Source organism: Salvelinus sp. IW2-2015, linkage group LG2 (genome assembly GCF_002910315.2).
Source record: "Salvelinus sp. IW2-2015 linkage group LG2, ASM291031v2, whole genome shotgun sequence".
In the NCBI taxonomy this organism is placed as follows: Eukaryota; Metazoa; Chordata; class Actinopteri; order Salmoniformes; family Salmonidae; genus Salvelinus; species Salvelinus sp. IW2-2015.
In genome coordinates this window covers 40259480-40262388 of record NC_036839.1, presented here as the reverse complement: position 1 = coordinate 40262388, position 2909 = coordinate 40259480, and the positions used below count along the sequence as shown (strand labels likewise).

Sequence of the window (2909 nt, the reverse complement as noted above, 5' to 3'; positions counted from 1 at the left end):
ATATGGTAGTATTTACTGTGATGTGCCTGTGTGTGGTCATGTGGACGTGTGTGTAGTCAGAGGGAATGGCTTGCCTTGTGTGGTTCATTGTGGGATGTGAGATGTGTAGTCAGAGGGAATTGTGTGGGCCTGTGTGTTTCATTGTGAAGTGTAATGTTTTGTGAGTCAGAGGGAATGGTGCCTGTGTGCTCCATGTGGAGTAGGTAGTATGTAGTCGAGATGGGACATGGTGCCTGTGTGTCACTGTTGGATGTGAGTGGTAGTCAGAGGGAATTGCGTGCCTGTGTGGTCATGGATGTGAATGTGTAGGTCAGATCGGAATGGTGCCTTGTGGGTCATGGGAAGTGAGTGTGTAGGTCAGAGGGAAATGGTGCTGTGTGGGTCATGTGGAGTGCGTGTTGTATCAGGATGGGATGGTGCGCTGCTGGTGGTCATGTGGAGTGGAGTGTGTAGTCAGAGGGAATGGTAGCCTGTGTGGTCATGTGGAGTGAGGTGTAGTCAGAGGGAATGGTGCCTGTGTGGTCATGTTGGAGTGAGTGTTGGTAGTCAGAGCGGAAGTGGTGCCTGTGTGGTCAGTGGTGGAGTGCGTGTGTAGTCAGAGGGAATGGTCGCCTGGGTTCAGTGGAGTGAGTTGTGTAGGTCAGAGTGGAATTGGTGCCTGTGTGGTCATGTGGAGTGAGTGTGTAGTCAGAGGAATGGTTTGTGAGGTAATGGCATTAGGGTTTTCATGACAATCCCCTCCACATGCTGTCTGATTCTACAATTAATATTAAGATGAAATAGGGTGAATGTAGCTCCTCATCTTCTCATTAGTGGCGGCAGCTGCACAATTCTGGCCAGCGTCGTTAGGGTTTGTCAGGGATCGTCTCTCTGTGTGTAGTCAGAGGGAATGGTGCCTGTGTGGTCATGTGGAGTGAGTGTGTAGTCAGAGGGAATGGTTGTAGGTAATGGCAACAGGGTTTCATGACAACCCCTCCATCATGTGTCTGATCTACAATTAATATTAAATGAAATAGTGAATGTAGCTCCTACTTCTCATAGGGCGGTGCACAATTGGCCCAGCGTCGTTAGGGTTTGGTCAGGGTAGGCCAAAATGAAATAAAAAACCATGTGCATGTGTGTGTTGAGGTAACAGCAGCGGGGGCTCTCTCTCAACACAGCAGCTACACAGACAGTAACTTAGGAACACTGTGTGTGTGTGGTCCGGGTAGCTATTTGGTTAACTATTTAARTAACTATTTACAGTCTTCTGGCTTGGGGGTAGAAGCTGTTAAGGGTCCTGTTGGTTCCAGACTTGGTGCGTGGGTATCACTTGCCGTGCGATAGCCGAGAGAACAGTCTATAACAGGTGTCTGGAGTCTTTGACAATTTTTAGGGCCTTCCTCTGACACCGCCTGGTATAAAGGTCCTGGACGGCAGGGAGCTTGGCCCCAGAGATGTACTTACATGTATGGAACTAAACAAGACAGTTCAAACTGTTGGAAACAGCCATTCTGAATTTATAAATCACCTTACCAACAATATCAAAGTAAGTCTTATCGAACTATAAATTATTACAACAACAAAAAGTATAAAAATACAAATATCACAAATAATGTCACTGCTCCAAAGCAGAGTCGTAGATCTTACAAGGACCACAACACACATCTTAATGACAAAACCTCAACTTAGAAATAGTTAACTCCACAAGAGTAAAATCGCACCTTGTCACAAATTGATCAAAATAAATGTTTATTACAAATTGGTGGGAATTACAAATTGATCATCAATATGTAGGCTCCTGTAGGCTATGATAGTTACAATGGCACATCGAGACCCACATTTTTAATGTTATGTGGTGGTTGTGTGTTTGCTGTGTGGTGTGTTGTGACGGTTTATAATTTGTCCCGTTAATAACATCGTTTATACATCGTTTATAGCCGTTTACAGCCTACGCATACGTTGGCCGAAATACACATTAGAGATACATATGCGGTAAAATCCTCTACGGGAGCAAAACGTTCGCCCACCACGAACCACTGACGCGTGTTCATGGTGAGCGCGCGCCTGAGTTCCTCCGCTAGATGAGATGGTCTCCATCGGGAGCGCGCACATGGAAAACTTCAGGAACTTCTCAAAGTCTGGAATCTCATCCGTCTCGTGTGGAGCGAGTGTTCTCAGACACTCAAGAGCATTTCCAGGATATTTCAGTTCACTGCTCAGTCGTGTGTAAGAACTATGGACAGCACGGGGATTTTGTCTCTCACCCTTCTCCTCCTCTTGTCACAGAGTGAGTAGCCTTTTATTTTCTAAATTGTCCCTAACGGATATTTTGTCTAAAAATATCATTTTTAAGGGAGTGAATGAACAATCATACAAACTATAGCCTTCATACATGACTAATGCAGGATAGTAGTATTCAATAGGACCATACATGACTAATGCAGGATAGTAGTATTCAATAGGACCATACATGACTAATGCANGACCATACATGACTAATGCAGGATAGTAGTATTCAATAGGACCATACATGCCATAGTGTTGATGTGTGATGATTTCAGATGGTGTAATTTTACATTGTAAAATAGATATAATTTCTGTAATGACAGTAAGTTAAGAGGCAGTTTGCACGTCAGGCTAAATATCATTTTTCTAGTATACCCATCATGCACTGCATCAGCGCCTCTCAAGCTGTGTGTGTGTGCATGCGTCTGTATGTATGTGTGTGTGTGCGTGCGTGCTCGTGCGCGTGTGTGTGTGTGTGTGTGTGTGTATGCAGGCTATGTATGTATTGTACGTTTCCGAGCACACTTTTAACAGTTAGGTTTGGTGAAGTGTGTGTGTAGTGTGTAATGTGTTTAGGGGATGGGCGTGCGTTGGGATTGGGAGGACTGGTTCGTGATCATACAGGTCTTCGGTTTACATTA

General features: G+C 44.8%; 1 protein-coding gene across 1 annotated transcript in view; it reads left to right on the top strand.

Annotated features, from left to right (window-relative positions):
• Positions 1 to 2085: 2085 nt before the first annotated feature.
• The window catches only part of LOC111971871 (junctional adhesion molecule 2A-like), a 17576-nt gene continuing 16752 nt past the window's right edge, over positions 2086 to 2909 (top strand). Inside the window, exon 1 of the mRNA XM_023998667.2 lies at positions 2086 to 2269. Coding sequence (XP_023854435.2) covers positions 2218 to 2269 — 52 coding nt within the window. The 5' untranslated portion in view covers positions 2086 to 2217. The remainder of the gene's footprint in view (positions 2270 to 2909) is intronic.